Here is a 23,940-nt window from a genome sequence, read left to right on the forward strand (position 1 = left end):
TGACACCATAAGCAATGGAATCTAAGGAAGTAACCTGAAAATGTAGAGGGCCCTGTCCTTGTCCGCATACACATCAAAGTAGGCAGTGCTTAGTTTAGGAAATTCAAAGTACTAAACAAACTCTATTCCTTGTCTAACTCCCCTTATTCCCTCCCTCTTTCTCCTTCCTTCCCCTCTCTCCAGGTAAGAACGACGGCTCCGTAGGCGGGCACCACTACTTCCGCTGTAACCCTGGTTACGGCGTCCTGGTGCGTCCCGACCGAGTGTTCAGACGGGACCGTTCCACCAAATGGAACCCGGAGAATCGGCGCAGCGGCGAGTTCTACCAACCTGTTCTACGGGGAGAGTCCACTAACAGGAGAGGGGAGAACCGCAAGTCCTGGAGCAGTTGAACTGGAGAGAAACAGGCCTGGGTGGGAGAGACTTTTAATCCTCACACCACTTTGTCTCCTGGCTCGGATCAACTAGYAAACCCACACATTCTTTTTATCCTGTTTCTAAGCCTCCGTCTCCCTCAGACTCCTATCAATTTCCCCCTAACTATGCAATATTACCACATCTAATGTAACAACGGTCCCTGTCCCCTACCCACCATCCACCCACAGCTTGGCAACACTACTTCAGTACTGTGCCCTCTCCTGGCCAAGAGATGCTAGGCTGGGTTTCTGTATAATCACTGTGACATCTGCTGATATAAAAAGGGCTTTTGAATACATTTGATTGATACAGGCTGATCCTGTGTTGGCTTGACTGGCCATGCCTCTGTCTCACTACAGGGAAACACCCATAGGGATCTGTCTGGATTCATTTCAATAGGGAAGACTTTTACTCAACCTGCTCCTGGTGCGCTGTCTCCCCATCTGGACGCAGCACTGGTGGCYCCCCCTGTGGCATGGATTGGGCACAGCACCTGAAGTGTGACTATACAGAGTGCTGCTGTCTGTATGAAGTGACGCACAGGGCGACCAATGGAGAATGTTTCTTCTCGGGCCAAGGTTCAGGATCCATAGTGATGACATAACTTTTTCTGATGTCGTCAAACTGGTCACCTCGAGAATCCTTCTGAACGAATGAGGCTCTATTCCACCAGACCTGGACTGGAACCCCCGACCCCTCTTTTTCAATGGAACTGTCCCTTTTTACTAAATTACTAAAGTTACTATATCCGTTTCCCACATGTGGAGTCATTTATCTGAAATGATCGATTCTTCCAGAATGTGCCTTCATGATGAGTTTATTTTTCATTGTAATATATTTCTTCGTGGTTTTYTTAGATTTTCACCCTCTGTTGAGCTTTGATGAGAATGCCTTGTGTAAGGTGATCTCAGGGACTGCAGAGTGGACATGAACGTGTATGTGGMTGCGCCTGTGTGTGTGTTTTAGAAGTTTGGCCCTTAAAGGCCGAATTTACCCATGGCAATGTTGTACAGTGGACAAAAAATTGAGTGTGTGTGTGCATGTTTTCGGCTAATCTGAAAGGTGAAGCATCGTTGTTATGATGACGTGGTTTCTGCAACAGTCATTGGCGTTGGTTTTAAATTGTAAGTGGAGAAGTAGGTTGAAAGATGGTTCCATTATGAGGAGAAGCCCAGTGTGCAAAATTGGTTAAAAATAGATGTTTTTCAATGTCTTGCTCATAGGGAGAAGATTTTGCACAGTAGAGGTTTATCCCTAGTTTGGTGGTGACTAGTGATCTGTGTTAGCAAAATGGGTGCCTYTGGTTTTAGAACTGTTTGAGGAAGTAGCAGTGGCATATATGTATGGTGTGTGTGCTGGACTGGACTGCTGGTGTTGTGTAACGTTGTATCAATGTGTTAACGTCATGTAACGTGTGGAGCGGAAGTTGGATGGAAGCTGGTCTTTGATTTGTGTTTGGGGGGGAAAAAATCTATCTTCTACGCATGCGTTCTCCTGTTCTTTTTAGATACAGATCTGTAATGGGGGTCTGAAATGTACATACTGACTCAATGACTTTGGGAGATGAAGGGAATTAAGAATGTGGAAGCATATTATTATTATTTTTTTTAATATAGTTTCAAAGCTTTAGGAGCAAATTTGTTTGAATGCAAATTCCAGGTTGAGAGTTGAAGGATGTGTAATGAGGGACACTATGGAGTTTTAATTKATGTTTAATTGATCCCTAGTAAATCATTTTTTTTAGACAGAAGTTTCATTAAAATAAACTGTGCGCTCTCACCTAGTGAGCTGAGTCACAAGCTCTGACAGGACTCAATGTGTGTTAAAGGGATACTTCACCCAAATTCCAACATGACACATTGGTTTCCTCACCCTGTAAGCAGTCTATGGACAAGGCATGACAACAACCCATGCTAGCATTCTTTGCACATATCCACAATTGATTGTGAAACTCAATAAAGTCACTTATAAAATGTTTTGTACATGATGAGCAACAAACGCTCTTATCGATCCCATGACTTGAATTTGTGCCACAAATGCTAACATGTGGAAACGGTGCCAGGGAAACTAAACCAAAGCATGGATTGCCGTCATACCTTGTTTCCTCACCCTGTAAGCAGTCTATGAACAATGTCATTTTGTAATGACTATACCTTTAACACTAGTCCATTCAGCAAGCATGGCGTGAAGTCACAACATAAATGATCTATCTGTAAGATATACCCCGTCGCCTCAACGCTATGCCATTTCTTTAAGAAAGGTCTAAATTTGCTATGATATATGTTGTAATGGTTGACATATGCCTTTAGCATGTGAAAAAGACTAAGCCTTTTAAATTATACTGAAAAACATTGTTGATTGCACAAGTAATTCTATGAGGAATGATGCTGCTATAGCAACTGTAATATAACAGTAAATTGATCTGATCATTGGTATTATAGTCCTTATCGGGAGTTAATCTTGATTATAGTCTTGATCTTTAGCCTCAAACACCACTTGAGATGGGACAGAGTAAGGAGGAGTTGTCAATGGGCTGATGACTGGCCAGTTGGGAGATATAGTCTAGTAGATGGGATGAGCAAGTGTTTTATTTGTCATGGTTGCCTTAAGTATTTTACCCGATTCGCTCAGAACCATTACGTTGCTGTTAGCAGATTTGGGTGTTTTTTAAAAAGTTGTTTGTCATGGTTGAGTTGGTGTCGAGCCTTTAACCGAGTGATCATCATTGTGCTAATATAAGGAATGGAATTGAGTTTGAGGGTATGTGCGTGTGTCGTGTGTTATATGAAGATTGTGAGAGCAGGTAGGTTGCGTTTAGACAGGCAGCCCAATTCTAATCTTTTTCCCCCACTAATTGGACTTTTGACCAATCAGATCAGCTCTGAAAACGAAAAAGATCAGAATTGGGCTGCCTGTGTAAACGCAGCCATAGTGTATCGGATGGATTTGGCCTCGGTTTTGTCGTGTCCACGCTTCTTTGCACAGAGACCGAAAAGTGGTTAAGATCACTTCAGGCTTATCTAGTTCTTTATTTCAGTGCCTCGCTCTTTCTTTCTCTCATACTCTTTCTCATCAGGAAGTCAGAGACACACAAGTAGCTCTGATTCAAACCCATTTCATTATTCAGTAGCTTTTACCGGTTTGTATTTCCAACTGTTAGCTCTTTAACGAGATGTGGAGTTTCCTAGTTCAGACTAGCACGTGTCATAAGTACTTAATTTCATCATCATGGACTTGATCATATGACCATTTATGCTTGTAACTGTACGCGCTCAGAACCACGTTTTCTATTGAGTTTGACCGTTAGACTGTCTATACTTGATTAAGGATATATCCATACAGTTACCGTATCATTCCACAGAAGGCATGCTCTGTGTTTTAAAGAATAAGCAAGGCCCAAGGGGGGGGGGGGGATTTCAAGAGTATATTTGTTATTCTTCCGTTCCAATATATACATATCCTATATATCTCTATCTATGGCAACACAGGCTCAGAGCAATATGATACCTGCCTTTACGTGGCCTTCAGTCTACAAGTTAGTCTTCACGTCAATCTGTCTGTCCCTCTCTGGGTTTAATAACTAAAAACCTCCATCTTTGGCATTCTCCAGACTACCAAGTCTGGCAAGGCGAGACTCCATAACTAGAAACCCTCAAACTCCAGCCATGGAGAAACCTGTGTACTATTAGACTGTTCCTTCACACTACACGTGGCTTGTCCATAGCCAGCAGTGGACCACATCAGACAAACTGCCACTGTACAAAGTCGGGCGCTGGCTTATGTGCCAATGGAAGCTCATGTCAGTAGAGGATTCTAATGGGGAACTTGTCTGTTTTTCCCCAACACAGACARCAACTAGAGTAGAGCCTCTTTACCCCCAACTCTCACCGGCCACGTTCCATTTCTGTGCCGAGCTCCCATCGCTCAGGTGTTCAACACTAAAGCGGTAGGAGGAAGGGGCAAGGGACAGACATGGAATTGCGCCGGATCTTCAGACTGTTTGTGCAACTCTTCTTCTACAACGATTGCTTCTGAAATGGCACCCTATGGTATAATATTCCTGTAGTGCATAGAGAATAGGGTGCCATTTTAGACACACTGACTGACCTGAGACCAGCTCTGGTCTGTGCCTCGTCCTGGAGTCTTGAGTTATCAATAATAGTCATCAATGATTTGCGTATCTGATTCTGTTCTGCCGGTTGTCGTGAAGTGTATTATTTCACTATATCTGTGGGAGCGAATAGGTGTAGGCATGACTATGTATGTATGTGTATATATATAAAGACTTAAAAATCTGAGCACAAGTTTGGATTTTGATTAATTTAATTCTCTGCTGAAATCCAAAGAATAATCATGTATTATAATACATTTATCATTTTATTTTTTATTGTCTGGACAATTATCTCCCTGTAAAGGAAAGAATAAAAAAAAAATGAATTGATTTACAGATTTGTATCATCTGCAGGTTTTTTTTACGAGACTGTAATCTTCCATCATTAAGGGCAGAATGCTAATTTGAGCTCCTGATGTCAATTGCAGATTTGGGCCAATTGATACACATTTTGAGAGCTAGACTTTAGTTGCTCACAAAACACAGACCCATTGTTCATCTTTCTTTATTCTTTAGTAGATACAATACTAAAATAAACAAGTTAACAAAATGTTTTTCAAACAAATGCAACAAAAGGCATATAGATTTCTACATATTAATTACAGAACAGTCTACTGTCCAAAAAAGGCACTAAATTCTGAAATAGAAGATAACAGGACTCGTTTAACTATTTCAATCTGATACAACAGTGATTTCAATAATTTATATTCATTTCATCTTCTAGAATATTTGTTATTTCATGTATTCACATTATGTATGAATGAGGACTGGCAATAGCTGTTCCCTCGCAGTTTCAAAGGCAAAGCCCCTCCCACAGAGGTTAATGGTCATTATTGAGTAGCAATCCTTTAACAAAGACGTTTTCACCTGGTTTTGTATACAGTACCAATTTTTAATTTGTAGATTTGACAGATTCATCAAATTCTGGGTGATGCCAATGAACCAAATCGTGTGCTAGCTCGCTACTTGATATGGCGTTAACAATTGTTAAACAGTCTCGAGAGACTAGTAAAGAGCTCAGAAACCTGAAGGATAAGTTTTGCCTTTGATGGAGTACAATAGGGCAATGAAAAACACGGTAGTTTGGGGCCGACTCAGACCCGAGTTATGCGTGCATAAATGTAACATTATTCCCCCTATTCTACACTTTCCAATATTTAATGGATTGAACAATTGAATATGGCAACTTTCAGGATGAATATTTACGACTATTTTTGATTCACCAACCTATTTCATGCTTAAAGGGTCTCCAAACCTGTTTTATTATTTATAAATACTTTTCTAACCCTAAATAATACACAAGATCAGAGTATTTTTTAAATCTACCAATTCAATTGGTGCTGAAAATGAGATTAATATGCATGTATTTACATGGCCTTTRATTGATCCATATATTCTAGTGCAGGGATGGTCAACTCCAGTCCTCGGGAGCCGGAGTGGTGTCACTTTTTGCCCATGCCTAACAAACACAACAAGCTGAATAAACTAATTGCATTCTAAACTGAAGATCTTGATTATTGGAGTCAGGTGTGTTAAAAGTGTCACACCAAGCATGCCCCCCAAGGACTGGAGTTGCCCATCCCTGTTCTAGTGAGTCTGTCAAATTTAAAGTTATGGCTTTAGATAAATGTACTGAAAYCCAAGAGAAAATCAGCTGGCCAGAAAYTGGGAGGGTTTTCAGCGGTTAGGTTAAATGTATTCAGTGTGCACAAGGGAACCACGCTTGAAAAGCCCTTTATGCACCTGCATAAAAGGTAAGTCTAAATACCAACTACTAAGAAGTGCTTAGGAAAGGCGTACATTTACTAAGTCTGAATCGGGCCCACTGCATATCAAAATAAAAAACAAACTAAGAATTTAATGATTAATCTCATACTATACATTTCTGCTTGGCAGAGTTTTACACATGGAAAGATTTAAGTAACAAATCGAAAATAAAATGTTTTTTTTCTGCCTCAGTCTTTAGAATAGTCTTATCTTGTAAGATACATATTTGATACAGAACAAAGCACTAGGTTTTAGTGGAACWTCAGAAGCAGCAGAAACAGGTCAGCTTGGCTGTCATTTAATATATATTGGCCTACTTAAAGGGACAGTTCACCCAAACATCAATGTGAGTCATCTCTGCAACTTGGTCAGCTAACAGTATGTCACGAGACACTAACGTTTGCCAAACATCTCAATACCTCAGAAGCAGGGGTTGGAACCAATTATTTATTAGTTTAATTCTGAACAGAACCATATTTTTTGTTGCGTTCCTCTGTTCCCACAGAGGTTTGAAAGGGAAAAAACGTTACTTTTTTATGTCGTTCTTTTTTAAACTTCTGAAATCGGGTGGTGGGAGAGAGAGAGGATGGCTTGAAGCGCTGGGCATCTTATGYCATGCATTATCTGAATTAGGCCCACGGAATTATACATGTGGAGGACTGGCATCTATGGAGGAACTTTTAATTTCAAAGAGTTCGCTTAATGTTGGACCAGAGCTAGCTAACAAGCTTGTGTGTGAAGAGCGGCGCCAGAATTAAAATAAAAACATCTTACCTTTTTGTAGTTTATAAATCCAATGTGAAACGTGATACCTAGCAAGAACCCATTCTTCTCTAATTACAAATCGCTCTCCCTAATTTCTGAATCACGCTTGTAACGTCAATAGGCTACAGTAAACAATACTTCGGATGGGGAGGGGCAGGTAGCCTACACGCACACTGGCAAAGATTTTCAGCTGGCAGGGAGGCAGACACCGGAATAAGTTTCTTAATGAGAGAGTGAGTGCTTTGCGCGACAGAATAAAAGAACGGAATGTAAAATAACGTTATTAGCCGGATCCCATGGTTTTAAAACAACAGTATAGATCACTTTCGTTCTGATTCTGTTTGTTTCTGTTCCCTGAACTGGTTCCAAGCCCTGCTCAGAAGTGGTCTAACAATAAGCTGGGACCATATCCCACCATGACTGTTGTGTAGATCTGGCAAGGAGAAAGTTTCTCAGTAGTTTGGGATTGAGGTCTGCTGATTTCATCATAACAGGAACCTACACAAAAAAATCACATTTGAGTCTGGTCAACTTGAATGTGAACTACCCCTTTAAGGTAAAAAAACAAACAAGGTTATTCATCTACATAACTTATTTCACATTAAAAGCAGCGACCTGGGAGTGGGGGAACCTAGCTTATAGGGAAAGGTAGATGGGGGGGGGAAGGTGTTTGTGGAATCACCAAACAAACCCTGACCCCTTACCTTTTGAACCTGTGTCAGCCAACAGATCAGTCTCTCTTCCTCCTATTGCTTGCCTGGTCTGTCAATCACTCCGGACGACCAATAAGCTACGAGGGCAGGAAACTCAAGCCCCATGGTAGCTACTCCCATAAAGTGACTTATTTTTAAAAGAGAAAATACCATTTAAAAGCAAGTATCTTGGATAACAGCTTGTGTTGAAGACGTCATGGCATATAAAGGATAGAAAAAGAAGTGTTTGCATTGGTCCCTATTATTCTTAGTACTGGGAGTACAGGCAGCCGCTGGCACCTTAATTGGAGAGGATGGGCTCATAATAATGGCTGGAACGGAATGGTTTCAAACACATGGTCCATGAGTTTGATGCCATTCCATTTACTCCATTCCAGCCATTATTATGAGCCTTCCTCCCCTCAGCAGCCTCATGTGATAGGGACATTTCCAACGCACCCTTGATTGGCAATCTTAAAATAATAACGCATTTTCTCTCAACTGGGGAACATGATTATGACACCTTAATTTAAGGGAACAGACTAAGCTACGGTTAAAAGCTAAAAACAAATGGTTTGGGTACAGCTTCAATATGCTTATAGTTACCCCCATAGCAACCACGTATGGCCCCTTTCACTAGCTTGCACGATACCTCTCTCTCAAGCAATAATATAATGAATGTCTGATTTTCACTTGCTTTAAACCTATCCAGCTTAGGTAGTGCTACAACAAGGGGATATATTTATACATTTCAGGGATTACAGAGGCCTGTTGAGAACACTCGCCTCTCTCTCCCTTATACTGCGAAGTTGGAGACAAATGAAATGGGACAGACAGACGAGAGGGAAAAGGGAGGGGTGAACAGACAGTGTAAGAGGCAAAAGAGAAGAGTATACATGGAAAGAGAATATGTCTGGGTGAGGTAGAGAAGAAAGATGGAGCGAGCGAGGAATCAAATAGCATACTGTGCACGTTGGGGGAGAAGGTGCCAAAATCAGAATGCCAAGGCAGGAGCCCTCCATGCTTACAGGGAGTTGTCCAGGGTTCCATAATAACCTATTCTGATTCTTTAGACTCACACAGACAAGAGCATAATATACCTCACACACTGTACATACACTGTATGACTGTTTCATAGACAACTTTAGGGCCAGGCCTCCCAACACAATACCTCTAGAACAGTCTAAAGGGGTTAGGAAATAGGGAGGTGGAGGTAAGGGGAGGCCTGTTACCTTAGCTTTGACAGTCTCTAAGCCTATGCATTACTTTTGGTCATCATTTACAGTATAATGTTCCAACAAGCTCTACTTGCTCCCAACAAATATMTTCCTACTCTACTGTAGCCTCATCCTCATGTGCACTCACGCACGCGCGCACACACAAACATATGCTGCGTTCATAACTAAGTGGGAAGGTGGTATTTACCATATACGACTGACTGGTAGCTGCTAATGGGAAACCCGTCTATCATTCCTGAACTCTGACGTCACCTAAGGAAATGACTTCGATAACAGCATTTTCGGCAGTTAAATGCAACAACAAAACCATTGCTTTTTATAGTTATATTAATGTTTTTTGAACACTAATTTGTTTACAAGCATTATAGCTGTACATTTCTCAACGAGTTAAAAGCACGTGAATGCATCCAACACGTTTTTGCGACTTCACAACTGGTAATTACCACCTTCCCATTTGATTATGAACGCAAAATTACACGTTTCTCTCTCATCCCTAGTCGTCTAGCACCTCTGTTTTGATGTCACTTCCTGTCCCGCCCAGGGCCAATCCTCCCCCCGCCTGCGTTGCCAGGGCGAGGATGCTGTGATTGACGGCCGCCATCTCCACGGCGAGGGCGATGGGATCCTGGTGCTCCAGGGCATTGCTGTGATTGGTGGAGTCATCATCCTGGGGGGAGGGGGGAGACCAGGACACACCTGTCAGTCTGGAACCTTCCATCCCCACCCCCTGAGCGAGACCCCACCCAGAGAGCAAGGAGCGGCCAATCAGAGAGCTAGCCCTCTGGGCAGCCAAGCCCCCCCTGCCCGAGCCGGGCCAAGCCGCCAGCCAGCTGGGCAGCAGGGTGGGCACCTGCAACCGCAAGAGGGGGAGGAGTCAGGGGTCGTGTTTACACATCATACTAGTCTAAAGCTGTGGTCTTCAACCCTGAGACAACTGCAGGGCGCATTTACTAAGCAAAACCACGGGCTGCATTAAAATCGGTTCACGGACCATATTTGGRCCACCCTTGAGTTTGAGACCCCTGACCTACACACTGACCTGAAAGAAATGGATAGGTAAAGCAAAGTACTATGTTGCTTTCCACTATCCTGTGTTTTCAGATCGAGAATCCGCTTCAGACTATTGAGATGCACCCTTGTTCGGTTACGTACGTCAACTGGTTAGCATGGACAAATACATGAACATTATAAGGCGTTCTTTCCCCCTACTTCTTGGTTAGCTACCCATCTCACAGATTTGGTATAGAGAAAAAGTTCTGTACCAAATATGGAGTASAGTATGGATATGTAATGCAATACAACGTCTCATAGCAGTATACATACCTGTGTGGGAGAGGACAGGTCTAGTCGACTGAAGGGTCTGGTAACAGCTCTCTTCTCAAACAGAGGGACTTCACAGCCCTGCAGGAAAACAAGAGGCAATATGTTAAACCACCCGTATGAAGGCAGAATGGTCTTGACTACAAGATACAAACTGGATGAGACTAGGGCCTAGATTTAATCAGATCAAGCGTGAACTGGCATAGCTGYTGTTTTGGCGATGTCGAAGGTGTAACTGCTTTGGAGCTGTCTAATTGGTGCGCAGCTGCTCTTGATCATTGTCATGAAGCCACTCACGTTAGAAGATCAGAACGAGAAAGTCTATCCTATATGGAAATAATGACGCTCAAATTGAAAATCATTCAACAAAAATAATGAGGATTTCTATCAGCCTAATCTAGGTGTAGATTACATCTCATATTCTAGTGTTCGAACTGGGATTTTTCTTAATGCGTGCAGTCAATGTCAATGTCCGCTTTAAGTATAGTGCCAAGAGTCGCTAGTGGATTTGACCAGTCTAACGCATTTCCACCTCTAACACCGCAAAAACGACCGCTGTGAATGTCGGCTAAACCACATGCTCAGGGATGATCTCTCTCATGTGTATGATAGAGCACCCCTATAAAAAGGTAGAATGTCTTGGCTGTCAGATACAACACGATTTGCAGAGAACTGGACCATTCCACCTTATTAGGGGTGGTTACCTGGTCAGGGAAGTCATTCCCCTCAATGTCATCGCCGTTGGAGTGTCCACCAGGACTCTGGACGTCGATCCCATGGCTCTCCAGGATTGCTGCTTCTTCTTCGAAAAAATTAAAACTTCTCCATAACATATCTGAGCCTTACGCACTCTCTCATACACACTCACTCGACCCCCCCCCCCCCCCCCGAGAGGTCGTAAACGTTACCTATGTTGGCGCGTCTCTTGATCTCCTTGCGGCGGTTGGCAAACCAGTTGTAGACCTTCAGAGACGTGACTTTCTCCAGATCAGACAGCTTCTTCCCTGCACACACCATATTCAAGTGTTCTTACTCCATAATAAATATTCAACATAAGTATGTACCTCTTTCGTTTTTCCATGTTTTCCTCCTGCTGGTTCTTACCTGGTTTCTGGATGACAGCGTTGCAGGCGTTAGCGATCTCCTCTCTTTTAGCTTCATCAGGGTACTGGTTGTCATTGAAGTAACTGGAAAATAACCACAACAATTTATTAGGCAACATTCACATTTCTCCAAGTCTAACGGCAAATTTGCTGCTTTCCCCAATCTCTCAGCCTTTATCTAGATTATAACAACTCACCAAATCTCCCTCCCTCAACTCTCCATCACTTCCCTTTTCTCTCTATGTCTCTTCCTCACCTCTCCATCACAGCCAGACATTCTTTCCTCCAGGTGAAGCGACTGCCTCGGCGCAGACGGAAGCTCCCGGGGGTGGAGCTTATAGGGGGCGGAGTCTGCCGCCACTCAACCACATCCTCCAGAGACATGGGGGCGGGCCGCATCGTCAGAGTGGCACCTGTAGATACAACCGTGATGTCACCATGGAGACAACCCTCACGTAACCAAGATTGTATCAAGTGATCAAGTGAAACGTTGATTAATGTGCGCAGTCCCTTTAAAAATAAACTCAAACATCTACTATTTAGAGAGTGCTCTCCTTTAGTTGTTGATTGAGTGCATTTTATAAAAAAGGATTCAGCACCTTATTTCATAGAAGAATTAAGAGTGTTATATTGCGACTGCGTGGTGTGCATGTATGGAAATTAGGACTCATTTATACAAAGAGCGGTAGTGTTTTTGGCATAGATCAATAGCACTATCCTAATGAACAATGGCGGCTGTAACCCTTATATACGGCCTATAGCTGTAACACACATACAGCATTCCCATTATAAATGTAGAGATGTAGGGAGAGGTGGACTGTGTCCATATGAAGATGTTGAAACTCATAACAGATGTTTTAAAAGACTAACATCCTGGATGCTACTTGTGCTTCCTGGGACTAGAACCTATGTCTTTTTCTGACTCCATTCTATTTGACTCACACCTATACATGCTTTTGATTGGAACTAAAATTAAATGTTGAAATCTGCTGTCTAGATCAGGGATGGGCAACTGATGGGGGCCACACACAAAAAAAACTAGATAAATTGCAGTTTTACAGCAAATTTCCTGCAATTCTACACATTTTGCCATATGGTGGAGGCAAATTTTTGCAGTTTTTAATATGATAACAGATGTTCAATGGGCCCCATCCCGGTCGGTAATTCGACAATGCTTAAGTTTACCTGAGCGCTAGACTAATTTACCAATCTAAAAACATTTAGCTGACTTGGGCTAATTGAGTAACTGCTGAAGCACAACCAAATTTTGAAATTGCACCTTGTGTATTCTACTATTCTAACTCTCAACAGTAAGTTGAGACCCCGACTGAGATCCTAAAATTAAAAAATAAAAATAAAAATGTAATTGCGTGAAATTGGTCTGCGGGCCTACAAAAGGGGGGCCGCCAGTTGCCTTTCCCTAATCGAGAGATGTAGTCAACATAGATCAACAGTTTTCAAATCTGGGCCTGGAGTTCCACACCACAGCTGCTTTTCAGTCTTGCCCTTTAACCAGGGACTGATTCAGACCTTCGAGTGGACTCTTGGGACAATCAAAATCAATCAATTAACGACTGGAGGAAAAAGAACAACCGGCAGCACTGCAGAGCTGGAGGCCCGGATGGGAATAGCCCTGCTGTATGTAGCTAATACAGTAGTAGTCTATAGGTGCTGTGACATACACAGTCCACCAGGGCTCATCACTACACCCTCCCCTCCACACAGACAGAGAGGTGAGGCCGGTGTGATTTCACAAGTTTGCTTTTTATTAAAAATCAGTTTTTCACCATGGTTATACAGTCACACACCAGTACTCTTTAAGGCCTAGCTATAGTCATCATAATAACATATTAAATGAGGTTTATACAGTGCTTAAAGCACTTTACATTTCTACTCAATTGTCTTAGCGACATCGTAGCGATACAACTACAAGTACTACTACTACTCATTATACACCAGCCAATAATGAGTATTTGAATATTTGCGGCTGTGATAGCTTATTGGCTGCTGTGCCCAGAGAGTAGGGGGGGACACACAATGGGAAGTGACACATCTGGACACAGGAAGGAGTCATAGACAGACAATGGGTTTGTAGGGGCAGAAACAGGTTGCAGGGGGGTTCGAAATGTGACGTAACAGCTCAGAGAATTGGGCGGGACAAGTACTGTGAATGGAACATTCTGGGGGAGAGGCTTCAATACTGCATGGGGCGTGTCTGCAGAGTAGCTACAGTGCCTTGAAAAAGCATTCATACCCTTTGGATTTCTTCACATTTTTGTGTTAAAGTGGGATTAAAATGGATTTCATTGCAATTTTTTGTCAACAACCACAAAATACTCTAATGTCAATGACATGTTAAAGATTGATCGAAATTAAATGACTCATATAGTCGTTGCATAAGTATTCAGCACCCTGAGTCAATACATGTTAGAAACAGCTTTCCCAGCGATTTTGAGTAATTCTCYAAGAGCTTTACACACCTGGATTTGGCTATTTTATCCCATTATTGTTTTCATAATTCTTCAAGCTCTGTCAAGAAGTTGGGGATCATGGCTAGAAAGCATTTTTCAAATCTTTCCGCAGATTTAGGTCAAAACTGTAACTTGGCCACTCAGGAACATTCCCAGTCTTCTTGGTAAGCAACTCCAGTGTAGATTTCACCTCGTGTTATTGTCCTGCTGAAAATGTGAATTCCTCTCCCAGACTGAAGCAGGTTTTCCTGTAGGAGTGTGCCTGTACTAAGCTCCATCCCGTTTTTTTTAACCCTGAAAAACTTCAGTATTTGCCGATGTGAAGCACACCCACACCATGATGCCGCCACCAACCACCATGCTTGAAAATAAGGAGGGAGTTACTCAGTGATGTGGTGTTGGATTTGCCCCAAACATAAGGCTGTGCATTTAGGCCAAAAAGTGTTTTCCTTTTCCATGTTTTTTTTGCAGTGTTACTTTAGTGCCTTGTTGCATGCTTTGAAATATTTGTATGCTGTATATTTGTATTCTTCTGTCATTAATTTAGGCTTGTCCAAACAAAGGGCCTGAATACTTATACAACYACTATATTGTAGTTCTCATTTTTATTATTGTTGACAAAAACGAACAATTAAATAAATGTTAATCCCACTTTGTAACACAATAAAATGCAAAGAAATCCAAGGGGTCTGAATACCTTTGCAAAGCACTGTATGCCCATTGAAACTGAGGGGGCACAAGACGGCATGTGGGTAGTGTAGTCACATGGAGTGACTACAAATAAACACACTCAGATTTGGCATGAGTGCCCCCTAGAAAAGTGCATTGCATTGGGCCAAAACAACAGTTCAGGGATACATAGGGTGGATTTGGCCATCCCTATTTTCTAGCCCGAGAATATCAACAAATAGTTCATAGACTCGCCCATCAGCTCTCATCATATAACCCCTCTAGTTTGGGCAGGGTCTTAGAGAGTCCTCTAATAGTGGATGGAACGAGTGGAACAACTGAAGAGGGACTGGACAGATGGGAGGAGGCTGAGGGTGGGGGGGTCGGGGGGGCACAGAAGGGGGTCTGCCAGGGGGTGGAGGAGGTGGGGGGCATGGTGGGACCGGGTGGGGGGCTGGTCATGGGGGTGGTGGTGGTGGGCATTACCGGGGGTGGTCTTCTCCAACTGGTACCAGCGATAGAAGGCCCTCTTCTTCTGTTCACTGAGGTCCGAGCCCTGCTGGAGCAGCCAGTGGGAGATACGACTCTGACTGATACCTGGAGAGAGGGGGAGCAAGGGAGAGAAAATGGAGAGAGGAAGTGAGAGAGAGACAGACAGACAAAGAGAGCGAGGATGGCCCAGAGAGAGAAAGAGCACAGAAAGTGGGATTCATTAACTTGCCACTGCATATATACAGTGGATGAAGTACTTGCGGTTTCTCATTACATCCACACAAACACTAGTGACCACAGTTCCACTCCCACAGTCAAGTGCCATATGTAGTGTACTGTATTAGCCACAAGGGGGCATACTGACCTGTGACCTGAGCCACCACAGCCTGAGAGATGCGCCTGTTCCCCAGGAACACCTTGATCTCCTCCTTGATTATGGCACTGTCCCTTCTGGAGGGGGAGAGGTGGTGAGTGTGAGGGAGGAGCGAGAGAGAGAGAGAGAGAGAGAGGTGGTGAGTGTGAGGGAGGAAAGAGAAAACAAAGAGCATTGTTCACTTTTGCTAGGAAGATCGAATGAGAGGACGGTTCAAGGAAAAGAGAGGACGAGTGAAGAAGTGAGAGAGAGATGTCTGTGGAAAGAGCGAGAGAAATGGAGGAAGAGAGAGCCATGAATAGAGGGAGATATGATCAGCAAGTACAATGACGTTGGAGAGGAAGCAAAGCGCTAATCAAAAGGGAAATATTTATTTTATTTAACTAGGCAAGTCAGTTAAGAACAAATTCTTATTTACAATGACGGCCTACCCCGGCCAAACCCGGACAACGCTGGGCCAATTGTGCGCCGCCCTATGGGACTCCCAATCACGTCCGGATGTGAGACAGCCTGGATTCGAACCAGGGACTGTAGTGACGCCTCTTGCACTGAGATGCAGTGCCTTAGACCACTGCGCCACTCGGGAGCTCAATATGAGGGGTTGAGGAAAAGCAAGGAGAATAGGGGTGATGGCAGAGAAAGTGTGTGTGTGACCAAGTGCCGCTGTATGTGTGATTGTCAGACGGAAAGAGTGAATGTGACAAAAGCAGAGAGCGAGAGCGAGAAAGTGAGAGCGAGACGGAGAGAGCGCGAGACGGAGGGAGATAGCGAGGCAGAGAAGGAGAGAGAGCAGTTCTCATAGATGTGATGGAGCGTCTGCTGAACACTGGAGACACACACACACACACAGTCTCTGTCGATACACTGCCTTCTCATTTACATTTATATTGATTCCCCTTCATGGAGAACGTGAGGGAGAATCAGGCAGCACTGAGCTGCCAGAAATCCACTGTTACTTTTCTCTCCCTCCATTTCATTTCATTTTCATCACTCCATCTAATCAATACTGCCTTTATCACTGGGCACACACTACAAAAGAGCAGCTGCAGGGTTGACAGGACACGTGTGTGTGTGTGTGTGTGTGTGTGTGTGTGTGTGTGTGTGTGTGTGTATGAGATCCCACATTTTATGTAGCGAACCAGATAACGTTACCCGCATATATTCCATTCATAGTTGATATCTTTCCAACCACTTCAACCCAAACTGTCAATGTAATAACGTATTGTGTGTTCATGTGTTTTTGGACAGGCATTGGTTAATTGATAACTGACTGGCCTGCTAATTATGTGCAGGTGGTTAAAGGTGCGGGAGAGGAACCTGGTTTTCAGTTTAAGCGAGGATGATGTGAGGAGTGTCTGCGTCTATTATACCTCTCGGTTTGACATTTGTCTTTAGCCACTTTAACTCTGCCTGTTTCAAGTCTGTATTTATTATAGTTATGGAAAATAAGAGTCATATTTTTAAGTAAATCCAAATTCTAGTCATTAACTTTTTAATGCAAAAAGCATCAGCCAGCTTCGTCACTGTGTGTCTGATTATGGTGTCTGTGTTTATAGACCGGTGTCACTTAACTCATTAGACTCAGGCCTGGGGGTCTAGCTCAGAACAAAACACATTCAAAACCGACATGTTCAGGTAGTATGAAAGGTCATTCGTTTGGTTACCATTTTGTGCATATTGACTACCATCTAAATCTGTTCAGATAATGCTGTGTTCATGTGCTATACGACACTCGGGACCTCCGAGTTAAAATGAACACAAGTTATTTTGCGAGGAGCTTCCTATTGGTTGATTCTGGTACTTTCAAGTGAGAAACTCTTGAGTTCAATGAGTTTCCAAGTCGGAAATGTCAGAGTTTCCTATTTCCGACTAGCACGTGAACGAGGCATAAGACTCAGGTTACTCCTCCTCACCTCATGAGTTCCTCCACTTTGTCGTCCACGTCTAGTTCCTCCTCGCTGGCCTCAAACCCGTAGCCTCTCGCAGTCACGCCACCACTAACCGCACTAACACTGATAGGAAACCGTGGTGGAGACAGCTTTCCGTTCGTCATGGCAACAATCTCTCCGCCGCCACCAACCCCACACCCGTTCTGAGCCACTGCTGCCAAAGCAACAGGGGCAGATACAACCGCCGGAGGGGGCGGCGACATATCATAGTTGTTGCTAGGTGACGGCGACAGATCACTCCCGCCACTCCCATTCGCCCGGTAACCAGTCTGTGTGGCGGCCGTGGACGTCGATGAGGACGCCACAACGTTGTTGGACGAGGAAGACGACGTCATATTAGCATTGCTATTGGACGTCGGTCCCTGACCGACAGGCTGGGGCTGCGTCTGGGGACGGCGTCCAAACTTGTGTCCGTGCTGGCGGTCCAGTCTGTCCAGGGTATCCAGAGCGTGGAGGATCTCTGGCTTGGTCATCCCCGTCCTCCTCAGCCGTTGGAGCAGGTCAATCTGCTCGATGGTGAAGCGAGGCTCATCTGTGAACTGAGACATCCTGGACAGAGAGAAGAGGAGAGAGGAGTTGACATGGAGCGAGAGAGGAGGGGAACGGTTAGATGGGATGGATGAAGAGAGGAGGGGAACGGTTAGATGGGATGGATGAAGAGAGGAGGGAGAGAGAAGAGTTTAGATGGCGTGAGAGACGAGAGTTTAGAAGGAATGGATAAAGAGATGGAGGGAGAATGGTTTAAACAGAGGGAGAGCGAGAGTTCAGATCAGACGGACGGATGAAGAGAGGAGGGAGAAGGAGACGCGTTTAGATGAGACAAACAGGGATGGATGGAGAGATGGGGAGCTGTCGCTGTATTGTATATGACCCTGTCCAGAGAACAACTGCTAGCCCCTTAGACACTGGTACAGATCAAATAGTATTGCATAACACTGCTTATGTCTATGACGTAACCCATTATTATAACCCATTACTATGAGGGAGGCCATGGCAGCTCTTACAAAAGATTACGCTGAGACACGTATGCACTCAGAATCACACAAAAACATCATCCAGCTTACAAAGAAGTACACACAAATGGAAATTCCCGAAGAACCGCACACACCTTATCTCCTCATCAGCGGCATGCTTAGAGAAGACTGGCTCAGCAGCTGCAGCCCAGATATGAAATGGATTATTCTATCAACCTCTTAGAGGGCTTTTAGAGAGAGAGAGAGAGAGAGAGAGAGAGAGAGAGAGAGAGCGCGGGCGAGGGGTAGAGGGAGAGATGGGGAGAATGAGGAAAAGGACATGAGAGATAGGAGAGGAGAGAGAGAGAGAGAGGAGAGGGGGGAGAGAGAGGAAGATAGATGTGGAAAGGGATGGGACATATGGATAGACTTAGATAGATAGTGCGAAAGGGGGAGGGTGAGAGAGATGGAAATAGAGAGAGAGCAGACCGCATGTGTGTGCGAGAGAGAAAGAAGAGAGAGAGAGAGAGAGAGAGAAGAGAGAGAGAGAGAGAGAGAGAGAGAGAGGAGAGAGAGAGAGAGAGAGAGAGAGAGAGAGAGAGAAGAGAGAAGAGAGAAAGAGCTGACGAGAAACACATGCATGACAGAGAGAGAAGGAGAGAAATTGAAAGATTGAGAGGGAGAAAGGGAGGGAGGAGGGTTAAGAGGAGAGTGCGACTTGGGAAAAACGCCAAGAAAATGTTCCATTCTAAGCGGCCAACCTCCATATTTTCCCTTTGAAGAGGGCGGGAATGAGTCATAGGACAGTGTATAGGATATCACACAGACAGACATCAGACAAAATTACATACAGTAGTGTACATACACACCCCGCAGGACACACACACACACACACACACACACACACACACACACACACACACACACACACACACAACAGACACAGACACAGACACAGAGAGAGAGCAGTAAAAAAAAGAGGCAGACAGACAGACAGACAGGGTCAAATAGAGTAGAGGGCACGCAAACACACAGGCTAGTCTCTAAACCTAGTGACTGAAGGCTGTTAGAGAAGGAGGTGCCATAGTCAGAATGCATATTGCACAAAGCACACTAGTGATCTCATCAACTGAAAACAAGAGGGCATATAGCTGTTATTATTATTATGTAGAGCTTTAAACAATGCAACAACGCCTAGCCTACTTGACAGAGACAGTACCCAGAACCATTACTGTATGAAAAGCCAGTCTCTGCACAGAGCAGACAAAAAAATAGATATACAAAATAAAAGCCCTATAGACCCTGGTCAAAAGTAGTGTCCTTTATAGCAAATAGGGTGCCATTTGGGATGCTTACTTTGAGACATTGGCTAAATCAGAGGAATCAGAGTCAGAGGAAGGATACATTAACAGCTCGTGATCTTCATTTTATACTACATTCTCCTCTACGATGTCCTGATGTGGTCACATGAAGGCTGCTGCACACATTCCACAATATGATTCCAAATCTGCCGTCCTTAAAAAAAGCTCTCTGGAATACATGAGGCATACCTCCCCCTCTCTTATCTCCCTCTCAAACTATACAGTGCATTCGGAGAGTATTCAGAGCKCTTCCCTTTTTCCACATTTTGTTACATTACAGGCTTATTCTACAAATTTAAATAAATGGTTGTTTTTGTCCCCCCTCAATCTACATACAATTTTTTTCATTTCACCCACTAACTTGACTGAGAACACATTCTCATTTACAGCAACGACCTGGGGAATAGTTACGGGGAGAGGAGATGAATGAGCCAATAGTAAACTGGGGATGATTAGGTGGCCATGATGTTATGAAGGCCAGATTGGGAATTTAGCCAGGACACCGGGGGTTAACACCCCTACTCTTATGATAAGTGCCATGGGATCTTTAGTGACCACAGAAAGCCAGGACACCTGTTTAACGTCCCATTCGAAAGACAGCACCCTACACAGGGCAATGTCCCCAATCAGCCTCGAGACTTCTTGGGTATGATGCTACAAGCTTGGCACACCTGTATTTGGGGAGTTTCTACATTATTCTCTGCAGATCCTCTCAAACTCTGTCAGGTTGGAATGGGAGCGTCGCTGCACAGATATTTTCAGGTCTCTCCAGAGATGTTCGATCGGGTTGAAGTCCAGGCTCTGGCTGAGCCACTTAAGGACATTCAGAGACCTGTCCTGAAGCCACTCCTGCATTGTCCTGTTGGAAGGTGAACCTTCTCCCCCAGTCTGAGGTCATGAGTGCTCTGGAGCAGGTTTTAATTAAGGATCTCTGTACTTTGCTCCATTCATCTTTCCCTCGATCCTGACTAGTCTCCCAGTCCCCGCCCCTGAAAAACATCCCCACAGCATGATGCTGCCACCACCATGCTTCACCGTAGGGATGGTGCCAGGTTTCCTCCAGATGTGACACTTGGAATTCAGGCCAAAGAGTTCAATCTTGGATTCATCAGACCAGAGAATAATGTTTCTCAAAGTCTGAGAGTCCAAGCGGGCTGTCGTGTGCCGTTTTACTGAGGAGTGGCTTCCTTCTGGCCACTACCTTAAAGGCCTGATTGGTGGAGTGCTGCAGTGATGATTGTCCTTCTGGAAGGTTCTCCCATCTCCACAGAGGAACTCTGGAGCTCTGTCAGTGACCCTCGGTTCTTGGTCACCTCCCTGACCAAGGCCCTTCTCCCCCAATTGCTCAGTTTGTCTGGGCGGCCAGCTCTAGGAAGAGTCTTGGTGGTTCCAAACTTCTTCCATTTAAGAATGATGAAGGCCACTGTGTTTTTGGTGGATCTTCAATGCTGCAGACATTTTTTGGTACCCTTCCCCAGATCTGTGCCTCGACACAATCCTGTCGCGGAGCTCTACGGACAATTCCTTCGACCTTGGCTCAGACATGCACTGTCAACTGTGGGACCTTATATAGACAGGTGTGTGCCTTTCCAAATCATGTCCAATCAATTGAATTTACCACAGGTGGACTCCAATCAAGTTGTAGAAACATCTCAAGGATGATCAATGGAAACAGGATGCACCGGAGCTCAATTTCAAGGCTCATAGCAAAGGGTCTGAATACTTATGAAAATAAGGTATCTGTTTTAAATGCAAACATTTCTAAAAACCTGTTTTTCGCTTTGTCATTATGAGTGTGTGTAGATTATTATTTTAATTTTTTTTATGTAATCCATTTTAGAAAAAGGCTGTAACGTAACAAAATGTGGAAAAAGGGAAGGGGTCTGAATACTTTCCAAATGAACTGTAGGCTTAGGCTAGGTCCCAACACTAAAGTCTAGGGAAAATAGTACATTTTTGCTCTAGCCCAATGCAACCATGCCTGATTTGACTAATACTCAACTAGGCTAATCAAGGGCTTGACTAGTTGAATCAGGTGTGCCAGCTAGGTGAGGGCAGGAACAATAAGGTGCCCAGGACCTTGACTTAGGTGGGGCAGCCCTGCTCTTCTTCCTGGAGATCTACTGAAACCATGTCTTATAGTCCAGTCTGTAATATAAACCCTGGGTGGGAGTCAAAGTGCTGCTCCTTCAGTGAAGTGAAACAAGTTTCTCCACAAATCCTCCTCCTCCTTGACTCTCCTGTCTTCCTCTGGTGCAGAGGCTCAGAGCCTGGCCCTAGCCCTGGGGAGGAAAGAGGTTTAATACTGCTGACTAAACTAGCACTGGTCAATGCTCTTTATACAGTAGATCACTGCTCAGCAGAAAGGCTGCAGGGAAAAAGGGCTGGGTGGATGGATGGATYGAGAGAGCGAGTGCAAGAGAAATCTATGCACACACACGACTATGCCCTGAGAGCCTCGTGGCTTTTAAAAGTTAGAGTGTCCAGGCGTGTCAGATTTGACTCAGCAGGAAAAACAAACTCTCAAAACATACACTGAGTGCGTTTGGGTCTGAGTGACTTGTTAAACAAGTGGACGCAACTATTAGCATATTACAATTGTGAAACGACTGTACTGTATTTGTGCTGTAAACTGCAACGCCAGGGAAATMATCGTCCTTCGGAGCAAAATAACACATTTTTCCATGCCTAATCAACCATTCCAAGCTTGTAACCTGTGTAGTTGAATCCTTAGGGCCCCTAGAAAAAGGTTAGGAGCCAGGAAGCAATATGTTTACCCAGGTGCAGAAGGAAGCAGCCAGTTAGTAGCTTCACAGCAAACTTTCCCTGACTCCCTTTGCCTAGAAATCTTTTGGATTACTAGGTGTCTGATGAAAAGGTGGATACTGGTKAATTTGGGTGTCTGTGCTTCTGGTTTTGTATTGGGAACACTGACTGGTAAACTAGTCTCGCAACACAGAGCCTACACGGGGAAATCTAATGGGTAACCTGTATAATGATCTACAAATTAGGACTAGAGGAAACATTCGCATGCAAGCAATTCCATGGTAACGGAATTACCCTTTGACTCAGATGTTTCACTTTAAAATGTGTGCCAAAAGAAAACAACATTGATTTCAAAGTTTAACAAACCATACAACTCCATGCAATGGTGTCTGGAGAAGTGGGTAAACTCTATGGCCCGGCCGGTGATGGCACCCTGTCTGAAGAATTCTATGAGAAACAGTGACACACTCCGAATGGCCTAAAATGATAAATCCCATATTGGTCTTTCACAGTCAGGAAACCCAAGCGGTACTGTGGTACTGTGCAAGCAGGCTAATAGTAGGCCTACTATTGAAARAAATAAATGAAGCTGTCAACKGAGTCGGAAATATTCKGGTTTTTGCTCCCAAAGTAGAGCTTGAATAGACAAACAACAAAATTGGATGTTCCAATTCCATAACAATGCTTAAACCACATCAGGAGACCACTTTGGGGTTTGGGGAAAACCCCAAGAATGTAGTGCATGAGATGGAGTCTCCCCAGGTAGGCATTGGCTACTTTGTAGCTAGTTAACATTKAATTTAATAGGTTTTTGGGAAAGCCTTTCCATCTAACAGAAGAGTCAGACCTTTCATCGCTATATTTCTTCTGTTCTCTAATTGTTTGAAACCTGGATGTTTTACTTCATAATCTGAGACATATATTGCCTGGATCACAGTAGTCTGTCGCCAAAATCCCCCCATAGAAACATGGGGGCAATTATTTTCTAAAGACTTCCTCATATGCGTTCTCCTGTTCTATTGTTTTTCTTGTAACTTTCTTTCATTGTTTAGTAGCCACAGGCCTTATCCTAATCATAGCAACCCATGATACAACAACTATCATTAGATCGCCCCTCTTTCTAAATTTAACAGATATCTACACATCTCTGTCCACGAAACCGCTCGCATGTGCTGTGCACATTTTAGAATGAGTTTTCCTGCAAATTGCATTTTTGGAGCCTTCGCGCATAGGCCTCCTGCTGTGTGCATATTGCTGAATAAGTAATAGCTCGACATTTTAAGCTAAACATTCTGATCTGTTCCGTTAACATTGTTAATTGATACGGCTTAAGGAAGTGGGTATACAGCGTATACCCGCCACTACACGACTTACTCTATGCACAGGGACTACGTTGAACAATTTACACAGAAGTTTTCACAAAAACACATTTACTGGAAGACCTGTGCAGATGCAAAGTTAAGTAACAGAATTACAGTAAAATCGCAATTAAA

At 43.9% G+C, this 23,940-nt stretch overlaps 2 protein-coding genes across 7 annotated transcripts in view; one reads left to right on the top strand and one right to left on the bottom strand.

Annotated features, from left to right (window-relative positions):
* The window catches only part of kif13ba (kinesin family member 13Ba), a 94,639-nt gene extending 89,777 nt beyond the window's left edge, over nucleotides 1-4,862 (top strand). Inside the window, exon 40 of the mRNA XM_023986335.2 lies at nucleotides 184-4,862. Within this exon, the coding sequence (XP_023842103.1) occupies nucleotides 184-392 (209 nt within the window). The 3' untranslated portion in view covers nucleotides 393-4,862. The remainder of the gene's footprint in view (nucleotides 1-183) is intronic.
* A 155-nt stretch (nucleotides 4,863-5,017) lies between these two features.
* Nucleotides 5,018-23,940, bottom strand: part of LOC111963111 (homeobox-containing protein 1-like) — a 32,547-nt gene continuing 13,624 nt past the window's right edge. For 2 of the 6 annotated variants that reach the window (XM_023986338.2, XM_023986340.2), the window contains 9 exons: nucleotides 17,332-17,916; nucleotides 15,410-15,495; nucleotides 15,040-15,150; nucleotides 11,670-11,826; nucleotides 11,415-11,497; nucleotides 11,219-11,314; nucleotides 11,015-11,112; nucleotides 10,314-10,391; nucleotides 5,018-9,840 (listed from right to left, as the gene is read on the bottom strand). In XM_023986338.2, the coding sequence (XP_023842106.1) occupies nucleotides 9,484-9,840; nucleotides 10,314-10,391; nucleotides 11,015-11,112; nucleotides 11,219-11,314; nucleotides 11,415-11,497; nucleotides 11,670-11,826; nucleotides 15,040-15,150; nucleotides 15,410-15,495; nucleotides 17,332-17,916 (1,651 nt within the window). In that variant the 3' untranslated portion in view covers nucleotides 5,018-9,483. The remainder of the gene's footprint in view (nucleotides 9,841-10,313; nucleotides 10,392-11,014; nucleotides 11,113-11,218; nucleotides 11,315-11,414; nucleotides 11,498-11,669; nucleotides 11,827-15,039; nucleotides 15,151-15,409; nucleotides 15,496-17,331; nucleotides 17,917-23,940) is intronic. The other 4 variants (XR_011479767.1, XM_023986339.2, XM_070443316.1 and 1 more) reach the window with 4 other exon arrangements.

Source organism: Salvelinus sp. IW2-2015, linkage group LG4q.2, assembly GCF_002910315.2.
Source record: "Salvelinus sp. IW2-2015 linkage group LG4q.2, ASM291031v2, whole genome shotgun sequence".
Lineage (NCBI taxonomy): Eukaryota > Metazoa > Chordata > Actinopteri > Salmoniformes > Salmonidae > Salvelinus > Salvelinus sp. IW2-2015.